This window comes from Paramisgurnus dabryanus, chromosome 13 (assembly GCF_030506205.2).
Source record: "Paramisgurnus dabryanus chromosome 13, PD_genome_1.1, whole genome shotgun sequence".
Classification (NCBI taxonomy): Eukaryota; Metazoa; Chordata; class Actinopteri; order Cypriniformes; family Cobitidae; genus Paramisgurnus; species Paramisgurnus dabryanus.
In genome coordinates, this window is record NC_133349.1 from 25,803,243 (window position 1) to 25,825,279 (window position 22,037).

The window sequence follows — 22,037 nt, forward strand, 5'->3', positions numbered from 1 at the left end:
ATTTATGCGCGTGCATTTAAGTGACAGCAACAACATTAATATATTGTAACACACACAAAAAACGAGTTTCTGATTTTATAATTTGCTGTACGAGTGTATTTTAAGAGCCTATGACATCGCTGTCACTCCAGACTCACCATAGTTAGAGTAGGTTAATATTAATAATACCATTTTTATTTAAATAAAATGTGTGTCATGCATACACACAAAAATATTAATTTGCTGGTGCATTTAATTATTACTAGGTTGGTTGAAAATGGACGTTTAAAAACATGTGACCCGAAATTGACCAATCAGAAATCAATTTTAACAGACCGGAAATAGTCCGGTTTCTGACATATATGTCTGTTCTAGGTTTTACGTTTATTTCTAATATTAAAACAACCGCATTCTTTTACGTCACTAGAGCGCATAGTGTGGAGGGCTTTGCTTTCACATTGTCGAGAATGGTTTATATGGGTCGTTTATAACTGATATTTATTCATGCCGTTTAAACACATCATGGAAGCAAATGATGAATGAATCCAAATGCATTCATGGAAAACGATACAGCGAAACTTTTCAGCATAGTAGCAATGGTTCACTGGTTTTATATCTTTTTTCAAAGCTATTTCTTTTTATGAATTTGTGTTATATGAGACGACATTTTATTTGAAGATGGTATGCAAACAACCCCAAATGGCACCTTGCTGTAGATACTGTAAAAAATATCAATTTATTCGTATTCAATACTGTGGTACAATAATTGCAATAGCTCGCGTTATATTTTGCAGGAAGGACATAAATAGGCACGTACAATTTCCATCAGGTTTTTTTTTTTTTTTTTTTTGAAAAATACACATTTATTGCACAATACCACACAGTCTCGTCTCGTTACCAAAGCAATACATTTTAAATCCGAAATGTATTGTCTCATTTCACTTCTGTGTCATTTAAAAACACGAGATGAATTTAAAGGTATATACTGTCATCTAGTGGTCACGAGCAGTACAGTTTACTGTTTTTAAAGTGCACTGCATCGTAACAGGCTACAACGTGCAAAACGATGAGTGACAGTATAACAATGCGCGTTGTTCAAAGATATCGATTGTGATTTTTTTTCGGTCACGATTTAATATTTGAACACGTAAATTGTCAATAATCAGATTAAACGTCTTTCGTTAAATGACCTGCAGGTGGCGTTCTGATGCCGCCTATAATGAGAGACATATGACACTCATTGAGAACATTGAAAGTCAAAACACTATTTTTTTTAAACATTAAAATCCTGGTATGAATTCCTGGTATGAGTGTTACCATTTCAGTAACCGTGTTTTTGTCAGACTCGTTAACATTTTATCGGTTTTATGACTAGTTAGACAGTGACGTTTGTGGTTATGGTTTTATTATCGTAGCTAAAGTATGTTCTGTAGTAAAACAACAGATAAATCAAATATACAAAAACTCTTAAAGTTAACGTCAAATCTTATATGCATTATTAATATAATAGTTTAATCTCTACATAAAAAATAATAAAACATCGTGCACAGCTTTATCTGTAGCCTAATCTTTACGTAACTACGTTACAAAGTTTAAAGACGCACCTGCGTAACTACCATAACTCTGTCTAAAGTTACTCTATTGTTAGATAATACATATTTACGGCTATTAATTATATAGCCTACTTATAAGAATATATATCATCATCATAATATAATTATAATAAATGTTCATTCGCAGTGTATTGCATTATTCAATGTATTACATAATTAACTGAAGACGTGTAAATAAAATTGCTTTTAATTATTTTAATTCACGTGCGGTCCATTTGGCGAATCTCAATTGAGCCGCCTTGTTCTCGCGATACGACCTACGTGCAAACGTCAGATGGATAAAAGATCTCGCGAGGTTTCGTCGTCTGAGCTGGGTCATCACTGTGGGTGGAGACTTCTCCCGCAGCTGGGTTAACGCTTGCAGAAGACGACCGACAGAGTGAAATTTGTGTCACATAACGACAAAATTTGACCGACACGATGTCAGTTACTGACTGTGGTGAATGAACGCATTGTGTTTTAAGCGCGATAATCCTATAAACGCCGCGTTTGTCCGCTGTAAACTTGTAAATGATCACTGGCGCTGGTTTTCTGGAGCTGCTATTGAAACATTGTATCCGCAGTGACTTAACATCACCTCGTCCTGTCTCACCTTTAACGCAGGTATGATACACATTTGCTTCTGGCATGTTGTGTGTGATGCACTAATTTCTGTCTGTTTTGTTGAACTTGCTGCAAAAAGTTTTTTGGCACCGGTTGTCTTGATGTAAAGGCAGATAATCCCTTTTCTCTGTAGAGCATTCATACGATCTTTAGTCTAGAGATCTGACATATAATAGATCATATCATGGTTTGGTGTCTTTACTAAAACACAAAAAATCGGATTACATCAGATCAATAACATTCAATTGCTACCTGTTGTGATGATGAGGTCACACATGAGAATATGTATGATGCACACTACATGTACATATATTAGGAGTCTTATTTTATCTATGAGTGGTCTGAGTCAGAACCATCAAGTTAAAATAATTTGAATCATTATTATTGCCTGACCATTGCACACAAGGACTAATATAGTGCAGTTGGTGAAATAAAAGAAGCAAAACAAAACTGGACATCCACACTGTGACGCTACTGTTATGCATTTAACATGAATTTTAAGATTAGGATAAAAGGCCAGTTGTCATGCAATAGTATTGTTTTAGAATTGTTTATTTCCAAAGAGTTAAGGCACATGAATGCAGTCTGCCTGAACTGAATGTAGGCGGTACTATGGGTGGAGTTAACTTTTGTCAAAGACAAAAATTTCTCCAGATGTACTACATAGTATACTCAGATCATTGCTACTTTTTATTAGCTCCGTTATTAGTTACTTTAACATTTGGGAATAATGTATTTTTCTGTATAAGTTATGCAAAATGATCAAATAAGGAGTATGGTCACATAATTTATTATGGTTAGGTAGGTCCTGAAGTTTCTGTCCTGGCGATCTATAGTACTTCAGAAGTTCAGATCATCACCTTGTGAGAAGACATTGAACTGAATTGAATGTGTCAGATAAGAGAGACGTACAAAATGTTGTTGGTCACCATGAACTATTACTGTTTAGATTAGTCTTACAAGTTAGTAGCTGTGTATCTGCAAGAATCTCATTATACGACACGTATCACGATGCAATGCAACATGTAACAATACAATGCAGTACTGTAAAGCGAGGCGATGTACTGGGATATTTACTATTTTAGGAAATAATAGGATATCATTTTAGGAAAGCTGTCATTGAGAACACATTACCATGCTGACCTTAGCAAAAAAAGCATTTGCAGCACTTCGACCTCAGGCGCAGTAATATTGACGAAAGTTTGAGGGAGAGGGGGAGTAGTCAGGAGTGAGGATGTTACAATATAGTTCTCATTTTTTATCCGCTTAAAAAATTGCCATGTTTAATTTTGTGCCACCATACTTACTCGTGTAAATGGGGAAAACATGGAAGTGTTTGGTGGCTTCTAAATTCATCCCTGTTTGGATCCTAAGGAATGAATGGGGCTAGGCTAAATGCTAACACATTCACGACGCGCTGTACTAAGATTAAGTGCACGCATTGAAAAAAGATAGGTATGTATCCATTCATAATAAAGTTAAGGTAAAAACATAAAAAATATTGGAAAAGCGGTGGTGTTTCCTTTAAGACACCATTTTACTGGCTATGTTTATGCAATCTGCCACAGGACTGAAATTTCCACCATTAATTCATGCATGAAACAGGAGCAAGGTAGTGAAAACACTGAAAAAAAAATGCATTAATGTCCACTTATCAATGAAGAGCCTTGGCTTAAGTAATTCAAGGTATTCTTTAGGAAATTTATGTAAGAATTGAAATCCCAGGAAAACCCATTACACTTTAGCTTCTATTTCAATAGGCAAACTCATCTTTGCAATGTGTGCATTACATTTAAAATATCAGACTTTAGGATATCTCTTTTTTGGAATATTTTTATACTTTAATTTAATATGGTTGCATTTCATTATTAAAACATACGGTGAAGTCATTCATAACATTACTCTGTTTGAACTTTTCCCGCCAGCGTTTTTAAAAAGCTGCCAGCCAGCACCAGCATTTTTTATGATTTTCAAAAGTTTAATGCCTTGCAGAAATTTTTCATACCGTTTCATCCTGCCTTTATTTGTTCGCTTTTTATCACTTCTCTCAAATAAGTTGGGTAAAAGTGCCACCTAGTGGATAAAAGTGGAAATATGGATTGCCGGAAAAACGTGTCATTGGCATGGAAGCATTTTCTCGTAATTGATGAGTTAACTCCTCAATGGTGGGGAAAGAGTTAAAAAAAACTTCTTCAATTTTTAGCAATAACAGCTGTTATCCTCTTTTCAACTCCTTCAGTTCAGCTCCTTGAATTATTTAGCACATTCTAGTCTTCTTTTCCTTTTACCAGTTTAAAATATAGTTTAGTTTTCTTTTTTTCCTGAATCACTGTCTTAAAGGTCAGCATTTGTGGTCTCTTCAGTATTTGACTTGTACTCTTCAAAGAGGCTGTCTGTTAAGGACCTGTCAGGTCTTTATTTCCCAAACTAGAGAATTTGATGTTGTTGTGCATCTGGACTGTTCTCTCTCTTTCCTGGATAAAGTTAAGTTTTCTTTATAACAGTAGTGCATGAAGTAGCCTACATCTTTTAAAGAAACAACAATAGACTAAAGAGTTCCCACAGAAAACTTATTTTTAACGGTTATATATGAGGGATTAATAACATTTTGCAGTGTGTTTTAATCATTGAAATGGTCAGCAAAGGTATTAATTTCTTGTCAAAATAAGGAAATGTAATGGTAGTGTATATTTCAGCATTTTGTTTATTTCTTTTTTTCTCTCTCTTTTTGCTTGAGTGTTCTGTCATTTTGTTGTCCTCATCCCAAAGCTCTGCAGTGTTGCGTAGAGCCATTCTCCCCAGAGGCAGGCTGACATTGTTTCCTGTAACCCCCACTGAAAGGCTTCTTCAGACCTATTCTTCATCTGTCTCTGAGGAACAAAAGCACACTGCATGCTTCAGTGCTTACTGTATCAATCAGCATTCAGCTTATTAAGGTTAATAACTGTTTAAATTACATGTACATTTCAAGGATTTGGCAGGCACTTTAACCAAAGCTATACATACAGTGCATTCATGTCTTATCAATATTTGTGTTTTTTCATTGAAGAACCTTTCAAGCACTTTTATTTTTAAGAGTGTAAATACCAGATGATTCCTCACCACATTTGATCTGCATTTGGTGGAAGGTGGACATCAGGGGTCCCATTTATTAAAAGCTGCCCAGAAACAATACTAAATTTGATAATTTCATGTGTGATTCATAGAATGAATGTACAGAACACACAGAAATTGGGCATGCATCTCTCTTTCAGATGTGAAATGATCTTGAAATTGTGCACAGCTGAACGGTTTCAGATTTCCGCATTGGTTAAGATGCCTAAGTAATGTACTTGACATAAGAGAGAACCTGATAGCTTCCAAATGCTTTACAAGCTACAATAATGGCTTATATTTAAAATTATTATTATTATTATCATAGTTTTACATTAACATGTGCATTGCATGCTTTTCCTCACATTTGGCTTTACTTTGCATGTGCTGCATGGACTTGTTCTCGCACCTGAACTTATACTCAAACTCTTCCTCACACCTGAGCCTGCAATACGTGCAACTCTGTTATTTCCTTGCACTAGAAAGGCTGTAAGGCAGAGGTTGAAAACTAGCCAGTGTGTTGTTCCCACTCCCTGGTACCCAGGAAATTTCAGAGGTCCTGGGCTTAAAAGTGCACATATTTCATTGCTAAAAAACAACTTTATTTTGTGTATTTTTGGTATAATACAATTTGTTTGCATGGTTTATGGTTAACAAAAAACATTTTCCACATACTGTACATTTTTGTAGCTCTTTAGTCTTCCTGAAACGCACAGATTTTGTACAAACTCATTGATTTAAAGTAGCTCCCTGATTGGTCACCCAATCTGTACATTGTGATTGGCCTGAATACCTCTCACTTCATCCAGAAATGTGACGCTCCTTGCCATGTTTGAACGATTCGCTGAACGACTGAACGATGTTAGTAATTATGATAATGTCGGTCAACAAGCCCAGGAAGTTAACTGTTGCCTACAATCCATATGTTTTTTGTAGTCCAAGATTTACATTGGAGACGATAACTCGGGTCATCGTAAACTTTGGGTTTTGTACCTTTTCCATATCGTTAACATGTATTAATACACACTTACAAAGGAAATTTAATTTTGTGAATCGGACCATAGAAGCTCTTTAATGATGCGCACAGATTAATGCCATCAGTTTTAAGAAGTTTGCAGCCTTGACAGTGTTGCCCTTTTAGTAAATCAGCTGCTTTTTTGTCCACCAATCAAGTGACTTGTCATGAATAAGTAAAAAATAAACAAATAAATAAATAAATGAGTAAACTATTGCCTTGCCCCCTATGTATCCGTGATCTTACAGGCTGACCATAGGGCGTAGGGCTGTCACTTTTGTGAAAAAATCATTTTCGATTTTTAATATATAAGTGTTCATTGAATCGATTGTAAAATCGATTTTCCATGTCTAAAAAAGACGTTTCCATTTTCAACGCCAAATAACAGACAAATGTAAAGAGAGCGCCTGAAACGCACAAGTCAGCAATATTTCTTATTCATTGTCATTAAGTTTCGTGCAGAATAAAAAACAGCAACAGTAGTGCAACATTCTCTAAAAAAATATGCAGAGTGGACTGCTGCCATAAATGAAAAACATTACTGCGGGCTTCAACCGGCTGCTTTTATGATTTAGGCAATTCAAAAATTATTTTAAATAATGATTCGATCCATTTCAAACAACTGTTCAAAAATGAAACTTTAAATAGACTTACTTGAAGTTGAGAACATGCTGTGTATTTTTTTATTAAACGTAACCGACACTTAGGCGGCACTAGGCAGGCATAATGAAATGCGCAAAAAGAATAGGGCCATTACAAATTATTGGTCAGGAAAACATCGATCAACATTTTAGGGGTCAAGAGCAGAGCGCTTTTCATTCACTATATGTCCATCTGTTGAGAAGACGCACTCCGACCGCACTGATGTCCCAGGGAAACTCGGGTACTTCGTTGCCAGCTGCGTATTTCGTACTGCCAATCTTCCATCACAAAAGCGGGTTGCTGTCAGCTCGCAAGGGTGGCTCCTTGTCATAACTCATCATCTCCTGTAACGTCACAATTTCGACGCTCTCTCAGGTTGCACAGGTTTATTGACGTTGTCCTCCATTTTCTTTGCAAAACACTAGATGCAGCGATTGAAAGCGTGAAACTATAGGTGCGTAAAATTGCTGGGTATTTTCTGTCTAGCTTTCGCACACCTACTGCACTTTCGGAATTATTTATTTTCTTTTTCTGCTTGTTTGTGAGTTTTGTTACATCTATATTTTTAACTGTTTAATTCTTTAAAAATTAATAGTGTACATATTTAGTTAAAATCAATTGCCTATTTTCGTTTTCGAAACTTTTTTTGGTTGGTCCGATCGATTGTGCAATCGATTTTCGAACGAAAAGTGACAGCCCTAATAGGGCGATCTCATTATGGGGCATATCGCCCAATACTAGCTCACTTTTTTTACGTCAAAGACCGTTTATATAAATATGAACTGTGGACTTTTGTGTACACACACACTCTATGATCAAAACCGTACGTACACATGATTTGTGAATCAAAGGCCCTGGATCTGCCACCAACAATACAAAAAGATGTCCAAGGACATTTATCCAATCCGATATGAAGGAGAGAGATAGGGGACCAATGATTTATCATGAAAACAATAATTGGAGGTTTTTATAACACAGTCTCGTGATTTTCACAGCTTTTTAAGATACAGTATCAACACAACCCTGACAAAAGCAGGACTCAAGATAGGAATCTGCTGTGCTTTTTTAACCCTTTCACTTTTTTAGTGTTGGAGAGCAATACTGTTTGTATGGGATCAGAGGGCGGTGAGACAAGACACATGATTAAAACAAATAAAAATTATAAAATTATAGGGCGGTTTCTGGAACAGGGATTAGACTAGTCCTAGACTAAAATAAATGTAAGAGCTGTCCAAACTGAAAACAACTTGCACTGACAGATCTTAAAATACATCAGTGCCCTTTGTTATGTCACAAAATGCACACAAGTAATGATTTTAGTAAGTCATTGTTTTTCAAAATAGTTATATTTCATAATTAAACTAAGGTCTAGTCCTGGCTAAAACTAATCCCTCTCTGGGAAACCACCCCTATGGGTTTATGAATGGTTTTAATTGGCATGGCTTGAGAGGCTGAGAAATCAGCAAGATGTTTACGGTGCAAAGTGCACATATGTTGATAGATATGTAAAAAAATAAGAGCATAGATGGAACCGGTCTTGGTCTCAAGACCATTTTTTGTCTTGGTCTCGACCCCTTAAACTCTTTGGCTGGACACCCTCTGGTTTTGGTCTTGTCTTGGTTTAGGTAGTTTCAACTTCAGCACTGAACGCAGGTATTCAATTACTCCGTTGTTTTTAATATATAAACGCTGAACTGAAGAATATCACCAAAATCCTCATCACCACTCATATAATAAGAACATTTATCAGGAGACATTATGAGAGGTGGGAAATATGGGCAGAGAGGCTTAATGATTGTCTCCTCAACCCGAGAGGCTTCTGTCGTGGGCAGGGAATCTCCTTGGTTATCCCGAAGGGACTCGTCGGAGAAGAAAGCCTATGAAAGACTGAGAACGTTGTCTTTCCAGGAGCCTTATTAAAATGCATTAGAAGCACTAGGCTGCCTTCCCCCATCATTGTGGTGCTTATCATCAACATAGCAAACAGCCCAGCTATACACAAGGGAGCTGTGCGCCCCCGTCAGCCAGGCTCATATTCTCATATGCACGCAGACCTCTTCCGAAAACCCTTTCTTTCGTGATGTCACCCCCTGCTTTCGCTCTTCATATGTACCGAAAGGACAGCGTTTCAAGGACATAAGCTCTGCTCTTGCTCTTCGTGATCCTCCGCAGCCGAGAGATTTGGATCTGGACAGATCGCCTCTTCTGCATCTCTGTAATGTGTTTGCATATCACTTTGCCAAACCAAATTACCCGATGATAAGAGCCTAAAAAAGTTAATATGCATGAATGTACCGGATTTAACATGGATTTTTTTGTGGCGAATCACCCTCTCGTAATCTGTTCCATATCACAGTGCATTACACGCAGGCAGTTTAACATCTTCCCAATGGGTTTTGCCGTCAGTTTTGCTCATAGCCACTAACAAACACATGCAGAAACAAGAGCATTGAAGCATGTGAAGCACATGTGCTCGTGCACAATCATACAGTAAAATCAGATTCACAACTACAGGCTCAGAGAGCAGAAGGACTTGTGCTGCAGTCTAACAGGAACACATGAACCATATCAGATACTTACAAGTATTAGACATTTGGCATAATGGCCTTATGTAATATTTGTCCATAGGAACCAGAATATTTTAAAACAATGAGAAGTCACAGATTGACATCATTTTTATTGCACCTGTATAGCTAGTTGGAAGAGCATTGCATTAGCATTGCAAAAGGTCATGGGTTTGAACCCAGGAAAACACACATACTGATAAAAATGATTATCTTGTAATGCACTTTGGATAGAAGCGTCTGCCAGATGCATTAATGTTTATTGTAGCTATTTAAGGAAGAAAGGGTTACCACTTTGTTTATGGTTTTCTTAGTGGAACTTGAGGGATCTATAGTCATTCCTGTTTCTCATTCATGTTTAATATACATAGAGCATGATTTACATCCAATAAGTGCGGGTGGAGCTACCAAACATTATGCTGCAGATGTGCAAACCAAGTGACCAACAAAATTTAGTGTCACTTTTCATCTGCCGCTTTTGTGGCTGGTTAGAGCAGACACTTGAATTGTTATGGAGGAGATGGAGCTTATTACTATTTGCCACATTGTGTTTGCTTAAGACATAATGTTAAGGCGATTCCACATTGGGCAAAAAGCATCACATTGCATCTAAGATAACTGACAGGTATTGCACACCAGACGTGGACATTCTGTATGTTTTTGTGTTAAAGACAAGTGGCTAGTTTTAGCTATCTTAATCGCTGTTTTCTAGAAAAACCCAAGCTCCTGGAGGAATATCGCGGGCGGAGGTGTTTCAACCAAGCAACACACACAAAACATTATCCCACTATCTCTTGATAACTGATGATTGACTATGTTTGTGTCGTTTACATTATATGCACCCACACGGCGATTGCCGAAATTGGATGCAGTTTTACTTACCGCCTGTGACTCATGACCCAGTTGTTTTATCACTGGGACCACCCAATTTCAACGATAAACAAACACACGCACATCTCCGCTGCTACCCGGTTAAACAAACTGCATCCATTGTTCCCATAATACTCTTCTTTGGGAAGCTTAAATTCCCTCACAAACAACAAATTTCTTTGGTGACATTGATTTCGTGTCAGCTCTTGGTTGGTGTGTGCATGAACTGTTCCGGATGAAGTGCCCATATAAGGACTTCCACTGTACTTTCTGCACTATTTACACAACAGATTTAGTAGGTAAAAACTTCCAAACCCAGATAAAGTGTATTTGGCATAGCAATACTCCGTCATACATCCAAATGATTATTAAAATCTTTGCCCATGTTTAGCATGAAGACTCCAACTCTTTGACTTATTGTTAATGGGGGGTTCAACAGTATTTTATGCATTCTGATATATTAACACAGTTTAAGAGTTGGTTTCCTCATACTTAACATAGACAAAGTGTCAAAAAAGCAGTCTGACGTTTTACAGAGTATTTCAGTGCCAAATGCACTTCGCCAGGGTTCAAATTAAGTTGCGGAAAGTTTTTTTTCGATTACATGTTCAGCTGACGTATCGGGGTTAAACCATACGGATCATTTATGTTTATGGGGACTTCCCTCGGAAAACCACACTCAAAAACCAATCAGTGAGAGAACAAGAACTGAGTATGTTAAGTTACAGGCATTACTTCACGCGACAGCTTTGTTTTATATTAAGACTCAACAATGGCACGAAAGAAGTGTGTTTTTAGATGTAAGAAGTAAGCCAGCATTATGGAAAAAATGGATATAGTTTATTTATCCGGGGTAGCAGCGGAGTTTTGTGTGTGTGTTTGTTTAACGTTGGATTTCGTTGAGAAGTCTCAACTGCAGGGCTCGCAAAATTTTAAAATTCCTGGTAGCCCTTTGGGCAGACACTCTTAAATTTTTGGTAGCCTGAAATGAATATAAGTAGCCCGGATAAAAAATACACTGTTTAATGTAGAATATTGATCAATCCTGGATTTCCATGTAAGCCAACTATTCCTGCCCATCCCCAGCTAACAATTTGGTTCCCAAAACGTTCCCCTATTTTCCAAGGTTTTTGGTTAGACAGGAATGTTTTCTTTAAGAAAATAAACATTCCCCTAATGTTATTTTTAGGTTATTTTAACGTTCCCCTAACGTTAGAATTATTTAATTGTTATATTACTGAAATATTATATGAATGTATTATAACACAGGTTATTTTTTTATAAAAAATACCTCAACACATCACACATTGCATTTAGATAACATGGTATTTTATTAAATATATAAACAACCACTTTAACACAATATAGAAGACTTAAAGCAGATATTTATTAAAAAGGAATAAACATTTCATTTTCCTTTAGGTTAACAGATCTTACCATAGCTGATTATTTTCGCTAGAATAATGTTAGACTCTGAGGTAAAACGAAATGACAAACACACATTCTATTCGCTTAAGGTAAACATAATATCTTACCACTGCTGTTTAGTCGCCTATCAAAAGCTTAACATCATGTTCTCTTAATAGCCTAGACGTGTCAAAGCGATCAGAAATCACTCAAATATATTTTCCTTCTCACATATTTAAGTTACTAACTGAAGAAAGAAAAAAGAAACGCTAAAACAATGTTAGTCTATGAGGTTATAATGAAATGACGCTTTTTTAATAAATGACTTGAGTTCGCGCTTTTTTGCTGAGCACAAAGCAAGCAGGTGCTGAAGAGCGAAGCCGGGAGAAGCGCAAGCTGTGCAGAGGGTCGCGCGCATATCAGACGTGCACATTAAAAGGATGGGTTTATTTATGCTTTCACCTCATTTCCTGACAGTTTCACTTGTTACGTGAGGATAATGACTGACAAGAGGACGCCGAAATACATGCAATATAATGACCTAAATCTGAGACAAAGGAAAAACATTAAATTATTATTTCCTCCCCAAGATAGCCCAACGGGCAGGGCAGAGATACATTTTGGTAGCCCGACAGGAATTAACAATAGCCCCGGGACGTCGGGCTAGCGATTTTGCGAGCCCTGAACTGGGTCATGAGTTGCATGCAGTAAGTAAGACTTTTGTGGCCCTGTCCCAAATGGCACACTCCGGACTTGTGGACCTCCTCAAAGTCCACACTTTGATGACATCATGTAGGGCAAACCTTAGGGAACCTTGACGTGAGTCCACAAGGGGCGCACTGGAGTCGTATTTTGGGACAGACAAGAGCGCCATGCCGGAAATAGGAAGAGAAGTTGCCCATCAGTGTGAACTCCTCCCTTCATATCTTCTGATTGCTCTTTTTCGCAAGGACTTCTGGGTTGGTAAAGTGCGCCGAAGATTACATCAAGGGTGCAAAGGGGGTGCTGATAAGCACACTTCAGAGCATAAAAATGAAAGATGGGACACCATACGGACTTGTAGACTAAACAAGCACACGCAATTTAAGGCCACAAGACCGAAAGTCCACAAGAAGTGCGCTATTTGGGACAGGGCCTGTGTTATGTTGGAAATTGGCACGTAAAGGGCTCGTTACAGTTGTGCGTAGGTCCTACGGTGTAGGTTCCTCGTCGGTTTTCATTTATACTTTTGTGTCGTCCGCGTCGATGTGCAAACACATGCGCAGACTGCTGGTAGGCAGTATCCACGTGTGTTATAACAGTAGCAGCGCAACCGTCAAAGAAGAAGAAGGTTGGCAAGTTATCCCACAAACGAAGAAGAAACAGCAACTTGTTGTGTATGATTTGAGACCAGCAATGATGGAAGTAAATAAACAGCGACTTTTGATGCAGTTTGAGTTAAATCACTCCTCAACTTGGCCCTTCTTTGTTTTCACCGTCGCAAATGGAAATACCTATAACGCAGTTTTTTTTAGCTGACGGGAAGGATTCTGGTGGACCAATCACAGCGCTTGCGGTCTGCGTAGAACTGACGCGCTTTTAAAATTTCTGCGAGGTGCACGTCAGGCTACGCAGAGCTATGGATAACAGTGATGCGCAGGTTGATCCGATGCCTGCGGTCACCCGCGGTTATGAGTTATCCAAAAACATTTTTTATGATATTCGGGTCGCGGCCGGTCATTTGAAATAAAGTACTTTTAAAAATGCGGGCCATGGAGCGGGTCGGGTACAATATTTATTTTTAATTTTTTTGTGGTACGAGTTGCGGGCGGGTTAGTTGAAAACATTGGTTGTGTGCGGGTTGTTTATACATACCCGCGCATTTCTGATGGATAACCTACAGCATAGCTAAGGCGTAGAGTTTTCGCACGACTATAAATCGGGCGTAAGTGCATATAATATAAGCAACACGAACATGTAGTGAATCATATGTAGTTTTGTATACATTGTTGCATGACTCGTGAGTCGTAACTCGCTCATCCCATAGGCCGTGATGTTATTGGAAAGAATCGGTAAAGCTGATCTGCCTTTTATAAATCTGATAAAACTAAATACTTTTGAAAGGATGTAATACTATATGAAGGATGTAATACTACTCTATAGATACTCCAGATTTACAGATACACAGAAACAGCATGTGAAGAGTTTCATTGAGGATCGAGAAAACACTTTTTTTTCTAGAAATGTCGTTTTTTGTTTGTGCATTCCAATTAATATCAATTCAACTGCAGTTGGTTTGTTTTGATTTAAACCTTCATAACTTAAAAAATACAGCTAAGTAGCACCATAAAACAAAATTATAACATGATAACATAATAATAAACATGTTTTGACAAAAATGTTAAAAACGGAGTTATCTCGTTTTGCAACTAAACTGTTCGTGTGTTATAGGAGCTCAGAATGCATGAACTCTCATTAACCCCCCCCCAAACTATGTGAGTGGTGCGACAGGCTTTATGAGCAGCACCCAAAGTCACAGCAGAGCAACGTGGATGGATGCAGAGAGCGCCACCAGTGTGCGTTCACTAACAAAATAATTTGTTTGAATTTCAAAGATATGGCCCTGCTTTTGTCACCAGGTGTGCGAACCCCCCCCCCCCCAGTGTTTATGACAGTGATGAACATTATGTCCTCTGATAAGAGGAAGTGTCTTTAGCAAATGTTTAAATTGATTTTTTTTATTTTTTTTTAAGAAATTATTGTTCTCAATGAGTACATTTATTCGAAATCACTGGCAGGATGATGTAGGTGAATCATCTCTGATGCATTGTGGGTGTTGAGTCTCTGGAGAAACGGACTGAATGCAGAAATGAATGTAAATATAACCTCAAACCAAAATAGACTCAATTAGAAATGGAGCTTATGACAGTTTTTAATTTTGAAGTTTTTTTCTTCCCTAATGTGATGATTTTTTAATACAATTTTCCTAACGAAACTTACATGGAAGCCAAAATTTGCCTTTTAGTGCCTTTACAGATTATGAATTATAAAATAGAATTACAAGCTAATCTACATCTAATTTTGTCAGCAGTGCATCCTAGGGGTGTGTCTACAAAGCTGCTAGGGGTTTGTAACCAGAAATTCTGCAGTTTATACTTAAATGTTCAAGCAGACATCACAGATACTTGACCCAGACTGTGAAAACCCAGCTAAATTCATTTTTTGTGATTTATTTTTTAACACACACTCATACACAACGTAAATATAATTCTGTGAAAAATAACCCAACTTAAATATTGATTCAGTAAGTTAAAGCAAAATCAGTTAATAAAATCAAACTTTGATGCTTCTGATCTCATCATTAGATGAGACTTTAGCCTGGATTTCAAAGGCAGGTTACATGTTTGAGTCTTAACCAGTTAGGTTAGCTAAGATGGTGGCACTAAGGTTTTGCCCAGTACATTTAATACGTAACTGACATTATGCAGATGCTCATTCGTTGCTAGAGCTCTTTTATGTATTACCGCAGGGTTGCCTATTCAATGAGGGGAATTAAATACACAACTGGCAACACTTATATTACTGCTCCTGTGTTTGTGTCCTGTGGGGTTAGATGTTAATGGCATTTAAAAATTAAAACTCAAAATTCGACAGCTAAAAAACAAGAAAGATTGTCCTTTGCTTCCGGGGAATGATTGTTTTTCATTCACAGGAGGTGAGAGAAAGATGCTCTGCCAGCTTCTTTATAAAGCTTGTAACAGCTCAAATGTTTTCCTTCAGTTTGATTGAGTAATTATGTGCACATCTCCATAGCATGGCCTGTCACTGTTTAAGATAATGGCCTCCGTGTGTGTTTCATCATCTTCTTACCTTCTGAAATGTTCCAGCGGGCAAAGTTGTATCATTAGCGTATAGCCAATGCTCTTACAGTATGGCTGTGTCAGGGATGATGCTTTATTTCTTGCAGCTGAAAACTAGGGTTATATAACATATTCAAGATGTAAAATGTGTCATTTATAAGGGATAATGTATAGCAGTTTTGTGTCTGATTATAAAAACCAAAAGACAATTATTTTCACAGTTAGTATCAATAATGTACATCTTTATGTGAAAAATTTCAGTAATGTCATGTATTTGATCTGTTACCATGTAAAATGTCTATATATTTTCTTATTTTTTCTTGTCTGTACTGTCTTCAGTAATGCATATTAAAGTGCTAAAGAAATATCCTTGAAATTAATAGTCACCATGAAGGGGTTTACTTTGCATTAGAGACCAGCTGACTGTACATTATCCTGCCTAATGCAAATAAATACATAATTTGACATTTCTTTAAAAGATACAACACATTAAGCCTGGCACAGCAGTCAATTATGAAGCAGTCCTTGTACAATTTATTTTTCTTTACTAAATCTACGACCAATCAGAATCTTGTATGAGCCCTGTAAAAATAAAATTGTAACTCTCAATTTATTGTTTGATATTTGTGCCCTGCCATCTTTACACCTAATCTTGTCACACAGCATAATTTCTAATGCGTTTTTCCACTCTTTTTGATTGCCAGGATATAATCTGCCCTGATCATTGACTTTTTTAAAACAATCTGCCGAATGCCGACATCCATTATAGTGCAATCAGTGCATTCCTAAACTCCCTTAAGCTGAGTAACTGAGACTTTTCATTTTACTTTCATCACAGGTGGAGCATGAGCGTGGTGTCGGAGATCTGCTGCAATGCGTGCTATTGGCTGTAGGATGAACCTGCCGGCACTACTGAATGGCCTGCTGGTGTCCGTGGTGGCAGCCTTGCTTTGGAAATACGTTCGCCTGATCGAACACACTTCACAGTTGGAGGAGGAGCTACAGCTCACGCGCCAATCACAGGAGTTCTCACAGGTGCGTATCGACTACCACGGCGCCCTCTTGGCCCTCCAAGAGCATGGCACCAGAATGGTATGCACGGGCAAGATGCACACAGACCGCATCTGCCGCTTTGACTACCTCTGCTACTGCACGGAGGCAGAGGAGTTTGTGTTCTTCCATAGCAATGCCTCCGTCATGCTGCCTAACCTCGGCCCTCGACGTTTCCAGCCCGCCCTGTTGGACCTCTCCTCCGTAGAGGACCACAATACTCAGTACTTCAACTTTCTGGAGCTCCCGGCCGCAGCTTTGAAGTTCATGCCGAAGCCTGTGTTTGTCCCAGACGTCACTCTTATTCTGAACCGCTTCAATCCCGACAACCTCATGCATATCTTCCACGATGACCTTCTGCCCATCTATTACACCATGCAGCAGTATTCAGACTTAGATGATGAGGCCAGGCTCGTCTTTATGGAGGGCTGGAGCGAGGGGGCTCACTACGATCTCTACCGCTTGCTCAGCAGCAAGCAACCACTGCTCAAGGAGCAACTGAAGACTTTTGGGAAACTCATGTGCTTTACGAAATCCTATGTGGGACTGTCAAAGATGACGACTTGGTATCAATATGGATTCGTACAACCTCAAGGACCCAAAGCCAACATACTGATATCAGGAAATGAGATTCGACAGTTTGCTTCGTTTTTGATGGAGAGGCTCAACATCACGAGAGCGGAGAAGATGGAGGAGGACGAATACATAGTTGTTTTTAAACGTACCACTAACAGGCTGATCCTCAATGAGGCTGAGCTTATTCTGGCGTTAGCCCAAGAGTTTCAGATGAGGACTGTCACTGTGTCTTTAGAGGAGCAGTCGTTCGATAGCATCATCCAGATTATCAGCCGAGCATCTATGTTGGTCAGTATGCACGGAGCCCAGATGATCACCTCCATGTTCTTGCCTCGAGGCGCTGCTGTGATTGAGCTCTTTCCGTTTGCTGTTAACCCAGAGCAGTATACTCCTTACAAAACCTTGGCTTCTTTACCCGGCATGGACCTTCAGTACGTTGCATGGAGAAACACCATAGAGGAGAACACTGTTACGTACCCCGACCGGCCCTGGGACCAGGGAGGCATCGTCCACTTGGAGAAAGAGGAACGAGAGCGTATCCTCGCCAGCAAAGAAGTGCCGAGACATCTTTGTTGTCGTAATCCAGAGTGGCTTTACCGCATTTACCAGGACACTATCGTGGACCTCACCTCGTTTCTACAAGTACTCCGAGAGACTTTGAAAACCAAGCCTAATCTCAAAAAGTCCAAGGTGGCCAGCACAGTACATCCTGGTCGAGTCAGAGAGCCCAAGTGCCAGACGTCGGTACAGGCGACCAATGAAGCAAAGCTCTTGGTTTCGTGGCATATCCCTTGGAACCTAAAGTACCTAAAGGTTAAAGAGGTGAAATATGAGGTTTGGATCCAGGAACAGGGAGAAAACACATATATGCCTTACATTCTCCCCCATCAGAACTACACCTTCACGGAGAACATCAAACCCTTTACCACATATCTAGTATGGGTGCGCTGCATCTTTAACAAGAACCTCTTGGGCCCATTTGCTGATGTTCTTATATGTAAAACATGACTTGGCAGTCGGGTTAAACTCAATGCTGTCGTTCACACAGCCGGTGGAGAATTCATTTGAAGGGTAAAATCTCAGGAGCTCTCCTGAGAGTAGCGCTTGTGATATTAAACCTCGGTCGGCGCTCCGATGGTCTTTTGATCTTGATTGTTCTTCATGGGAGTGCCATGACCTGGTGGAGAATGAAGGAATGCAGATGATTGAACTGCAAATGCGTTTAGATTATAGAAGAAAGCTCTCGATTGCTTTATTTATTAGAAATGGATTACGTAATTTAAATTTGTATTTATAAGTCTAAGACACTGGTGATGTCTGCTTGTGTTGACCGAGAGACTGCAAACGTATCTGTGGTTTAACTGATTATGATCAGAATTCTATGTAACTGTGAGTGTGACCTTTCAATACCAATGTTTGTGTTGTAGTTTTGCATTGATTTTTATTGTGAGGAAATGTGTTTAGTAATCACAAGTAAATACAAGATAAAATGAGCTTGAAGATTTTCTACGATTTTAAAAGTAGGTTGTTTTGTAAAAGTAGACTGAATCGACTGTAGTTTTTCTGCAGTTTGTTTACTTTCTCTTAAAGGGATAGTTCACCCCAAAATGAAAATTATGTCATCATTCACTCACTCTCATGTTGTTACAAACCCGCATCATTTTCTTTGTTTTGATGAACACAAGGAAGATATTTTAAGAAATGTTTGTAAGCAAACCCTTCGTGGACCCCTTTCACCTCCATAGTAGGAAAAAAGAATACTAAGGAAATGGGGTCCACAAATATTTCTCAAAATATCTTCTTTTGTGTTCATTAGAACAAAGAAATTTACAACATGAAAGTGAGTAAATGATGACAGAAGTTTCATTTTTGGTTAAAGTATTCCTTTAATGCTGTCAGCCTCAAAATCATGAATTATTGTTTTCCTGATCAGTATTGTTTGTCAGTGAGATTCTTTGTTTGTAAGCTGATTTATAAAATCCTATCACAGATGTTTTGTTCAGCATAAATGATTTTGGGGCAGTTTCCACTCGAGGAATCCCATAATAAATTAAACTTTATTTCACGTTTCAGCTATAGCCTTGACTTCCATGCTGATGCTTCCTCAAATCCAATCCAATTGACTCCTTTAGATAGAGTCCATATACTCCTACAGGGGCTGCGACCCAAGGTAAACAAAGCTTTTAGCCACAAAATCAAGTGTTTAATTAAAAGGCACCAGAATTTAAAAAAAAAAGGTGTCTACCCCAGTAAATGTTTTTGACCCACCAACATTTTGTTTTTGCTTTCGACACCCATGACGTCAGTTCAAGTTATTTTTAAATTAAGGCAGATTAAACAGGCATTTTAGTCTGGAACTAGGATAAGCCCAGTCTGGGAAACCGCCCCATGATGATTTAACTTATGTGGTCTGACATGTTGTGTTCAGAAATGTTACAATTTCATTTACAGCAAATTTGTTCATAACATATCAGCATTTAATTCTATACTTGGTAAGTATGGATGATTGTTGCAGCATAATGGTAATGGATTTCAGCTGGTACTGTAACACAACAGAAATAGTTTAAACCTTGGGCAAATACACAAAATATAGTTACTGATGTTGTTTTGGATAAAAAGCATTTATTCAATTTCAATTATGGGAGTATTTCAATAAAAGCATTTGTGACTGCATAGTAGAGGTCTTTTCGGCTCCAAAGAAATGTGCAAACCCAAGAAATTTAGACCCATGTTTGATCCGTCCCGGTAGCAATTTTTTTTAATCCGACTGTACCCGGATGTAAACGGCACCTACGTGTGTGCATTAACCAGTCAGACAGAAAGAAACCCCGGTGACCTTGCACCCATTTGGCCCGCTGCTCCATTTATTTTCATTTGTTATCTGACGACGACACCAATGTGCATTCAAAATTGATTGACAGGTCTCTATTAATGAAAATTAACCTACCGCAAACAGAAGAGGGGTTAAAAAGGACTCAATGCACACACACACGTTCAGGTCTTCTCTGTCCGTTTGGCAAAAACACATTCATTTTAAATTACCTGAGGCCGCTTATATTATACCTGACCCGTATCCGAGGCACATGTGAAACTTTTAGCCCCGAACGTGCGCGGGTCGGACCTCTGGTTTTTGGATCTTAGTGGACCTGTGGAAACCTCTACTGCATACACCTTAAAGGTGCTTTGTGTAGATTTAAGGGACGTCTTGCAGTGAGTTTGCAAATTGCAACTAACAGCTCAGTCCACAGCTCACCCTAAAAATGGCTCACCCACAGCATGGAGAAGCTACAGTAACAACCACAGGACAAACATGTCGTCGTCTAAGACAATGGAGTGTCAAAACACACTCTAAAAAGCGGTTTGTCCATTTAGGGCTACTGTAAAAACATGGCAGCACACGTAAGGGGACCTGTGGTGTATGTAGAAAAAAGCGCCTTATTCTAAAGTAATAAAAACAATATGGTAAGGTCTTTATACACAACTGATAATATAGAAAAATATATATTAAATTGCATTTCTGTCAAGAGATCTTTCTAAAAGTTACACAAAGCACCTTTAAATAATGCAGTATTAAAATTTTTATTGAATATGCCGTTATATGCTGCTTGAAGAAACCACTGTTTGTTTTCACTTTCAGTGTTCTGTCATTTAACAAAGTAATGAACATAATAACTATATCGTGGGCTGCTTAAGATAAGGATTTAATACCAATGTTGGCTTTATTTTGTTTGTTTGTTTTAGTAAACATCCTTCATCTGCAACCATAAAAAGGTGACTTATGGATTATGTACTTTATCTCTGCTAATTCTTTTCCCAAAAAGACTCTGCAAAGCTATAAATATTGTAGCGCAGGTTTCTTAAAGGGAAAGTTCACCCAAAAATGAAAACATTTCATCTTTTACTCACTTTGATGTTATCCCAGACCTGTATGACTTTCTTTCTTCTGCTGAACACAAAAGAAGATATTTTGATGATTTTTTTGTACTAAATATGATAAGCTCAATTGACTTTTATTGTACGGACACAAAACCACAAAAACATTTCTTAAAATATCTTTATTTGTGTTTAGCAAAAAACATATGCAGGTTTTGAATGACATAAGGATGAATAAATGACAGAATTTGGCGAACTTTTGGCGATATTTTTACTTATTTTGTGATGAATGAAATTTCAAGTTCAACAGAAAACCACATGCTCTTTTTTTTCACCATATTGGTACAGTATGTATGACACTTCAAAGCATCTGTTTTTAAGCAGTAAGGTCATAGTTTTAATAATTTGAGTACTGTCGACTTCACTTAGAAACCAATTCAACTGATGCTTGATCAGATTAAACCAAGGACATTTCTAACTAGAATTTAGAATCCGAAAATCTTAGCCATGCAGTTTGCCTCTGCCAAGCATAACTCTTGTGGTAATTTTGTTCATGTAAAATGTGAGGATAATAAATTAATTCTGTTTGTAATACAAAACTGTAGAAATTTCCTGTGAGTATAATCTATTTTTAACCACAATCCAAGTAAAAAAAAAGTTCGGTCATGGTTGAGTACCTCTTTGGTTTCTCATTCTCTCATTTTAATCATTAGTAGGGTGTTAAAAGGGAAAGATGTGTGAGTCCAATAAATGCTCCTGGTCCTTATGCCAGTCAATAACATTTACCTTTATGTGCCAAAGTCACTTTTATTAAATGTACAATTTTTCGGATGTCTTTGTCATTCTTATTATTGAAATATGCCATTATTTTTTTTTTAATGTGTTGAATTACTACTTATATTTTCAGTTTAAT

At 38.0% G+C, this 22,037-nt stretch overlaps 1 protein-coding gene across 1 annotated transcript; it reads left to right on the plus strand.

The window, feature by feature from the left end:
• The first annotated feature begins 1,928 nt into the window (after window positions 1–1,928).
• pomgnt2 (protein O-linked mannose N-acetylglucosaminyltransferase 2 (beta 1,4-)) lies at window positions 1,929–19,323 on the plus strand. The gene is made up of 2 exons (XM_065246219.2): window positions 1,929–2,195; window positions 16,464–19,323. The coding sequence occupies exon 2, from the start codon at window positions 16,499–16,501 to the stop codon at window positions 18,257–18,259; it is 1,761 nt and encodes a 586-aa protein (XP_065102291.2). The 5' UTR covers window positions 1,929–2,195; window positions 16,464–16,498; the 3' UTR covers window positions 18,260–19,323.
• The last annotated feature ends 2,714 nt before the right edge of the window (window positions 19,324–22,037 follow it).